The sequence below is a fragment of the Lagopus leucura genome, unplaced genomic scaffold (assembly GCF_019238085.1).
Source record: "Lagopus leucura isolate 7727_CA_CO unplaced genomic scaffold, USGS_WTPT01 33922-0_obj-0_obj, whole genome shotgun sequence".
Taxonomy (NCBI): Eukaryota; Metazoa; Chordata; class Aves; order Galliformes; family Phasianidae; genus Lagopus; species Lagopus leucura.
The window spans coordinates 292-2189 of record NW_024967263.1 but is presented as its reverse complement, the minus strand read 5'-3'; the positions used below and the strand labels follow the sequence as shown (position 1 = coordinate 2189).

The 1898-nt window shown below is 56.1% G+C and overlaps 1 protein-coding gene across 1 annotated transcript; it reads right to left on the bottom strand.

Moving 5' to 3' along the window:
* Positions 1-1235: 1235 nt before the first annotated feature.
* Positions 1236-1553, bottom strand: LOC122193024 (myosin-7-like). Its single transcript, XM_042893712.1, has one exon. The coding sequence runs from the start codon at positions 1546-1548 to the stop codon at positions 1261-1263; it is 288 nt and encodes a 95-aa protein (XP_042749646.1). The 5' UTR covers positions 1549-1553; the 3' UTR covers positions 1236-1260.
* Between the last annotated feature and the right edge of the window lie 345 nt (positions 1554-1898).

Sequence of the window (1898 nt, the reverse complement as noted above, 5' to 3'; positions counted from 1 at the left end):
CAGCCACCAGGTCGGCCATGTTCTAGGTCACTCATGTCTCTACAGCCACCAGGTCGGCCATGTTGTAGGTCACTCATGTCCCTGCAGCCACCAGGTCGGCCATGTTCTTGGTCACTCATGTCCCCACAGCCACTGAGTAAATGGTGTTCTAGGTCACCCAACGTCCCTGCAGCCACCATGTCATCCACGTTCTAGGTGACTTATGTCCATACACCTACCATGTTTATGTTTCTTGTCACCTGTGCCCATACAGCCATCATGCCAAATTTGGTCACCCATGTCCCTGTGGTCACTGTGTCAATGCTTGGTGTTACCGGTGTCCTTGCAGACAACAGGTCAACCACGTTCTAGATCACCTGCATCCCTTCAGCCACCAGGTCAATGACGTTCTGGGTCAATCAAGTCCCTACAGGCCCCAGGTCAATGGCATTCTAGGTCACTCATGTCTCTACAGCCACCAGGTCAGCCATGTTCTAGGTCACTCATGTCCCTACAGACACCAGGTCGGCCATGTTCTAGGTCACTCATGTCTCTACAGCCACCAGGTCAGCCATGTTCTAGGTCACTCATGTCCCTGCAGCCACCAGGTCAGCCATGTTCTAGGTCACTCATGTCCCTGCAGCCACCAGGTCAGCCATGTTCTAGGTCACTCATGTCCCTGCAGCCACCAGGTCGGCCATGTTCTAGGTCACTCATGTCTCTACAGCCACCAGGTCAGCCATGTTCTAGGTCACTCATGTCTCTACAGCCATCAGGTCGGCCATGTTCTAGGTCACTCTTGTCCCTACAGCCCCCAGGTCAATGGCATTCTAGGACACTCATGTCCTTGCAGCCCCCAGGTCAATGGCATTCTAGGTCACTCATGTCTCTACAGCCACCAGGTCAGCCATGTTCTAGGTCACTCATGTCTCTACAGCCACCAGGTCGGCCATGTTCTAGGTCACTCTTGTCCCTACAGCCTCCAGGTCAATGGCATTCTAGGTCACTCTTGTCCCTGCAGCCAGCAGGTCAGCCATGTTCTAGGTCACTCATGTCTCTACAGCCTCCAGGTCGGCCATGTTCTAGGTCACTCTTGTCCCTGCAGCCAGCAGGTCAGCCATGTTCTAGGTCACTCAAGTCCCTACAGCCCCCAGGTCAACCACATTCTTGGTCCCCCTTGTTCCCACAGCCACCCAGCCACCCTCTTTCTCATTCCCACTGCATCCCTCTGGATGGGTGGAAGAGGCGGTGACGTTCTGTGTCCCCTCTGCCCTTCTGCCCTCAGCTGTGCCGCCCCACCTGGTAGCTGAGCTCCTTCACGCGCCGCTCCGACTTGCGCAGCCCTTTGACGTTCTCGGCGTTGCGCTTCTGCTCTGCCTCCAGCTCGTTCTCCAGCTCCCGCACGCGAGCCTCCAGCTTCTGCAGCTGCTTCTTGCCACCCTTGAGGGCCAGCTGCTCCGCCTCGTCCAGCCGTAGCTGCAGGTCCTTGATGGTCTGCTCCATGTTCTTCTTCATCCGCTCCAGGTGGGCGCTCGTGTCCTGTTCCTTCTTCAGCTCCTCCGCCATCATGGCCGCCTAGGAGAGAGATGGGGTGAGGTGGAGGGTGAGGAGGGGTGGAGGAATGGGAGAGATGGGGAGAGGTGAGGGAATGTGAGAGATGAGGAGAGGTGGAGAAAAGAGAGGGATGGGAGAAGGTGAAGAAAGGTGGAGAAATGAGAGAGATGGAAGAGGTGGAGGAATGGGAGAGATGGAATAGAAGGTATGGGAGAGATGGAAGAATGGGAGAGATGGAGGAACAGGAGAGATGGGGAGAGGTGGGGAGAGGTGGAGAAATGGGAGAGATGGGAGAGGTGGAGGAATGGGAGAGATGGAATGGGAGAGGTGGAATGGGAGAGATGGAAGAGGTTGGGGAGAAGTGG

Coding starts and splice junctions, on each gene's coding strand:
- LOC122193024 (XM_042893712.1), bottom strand. CDS start 1,548: ATGATGGCGGAGGAGCTGAAGAAGGAACAGGACACGAGCGCCCACCTG.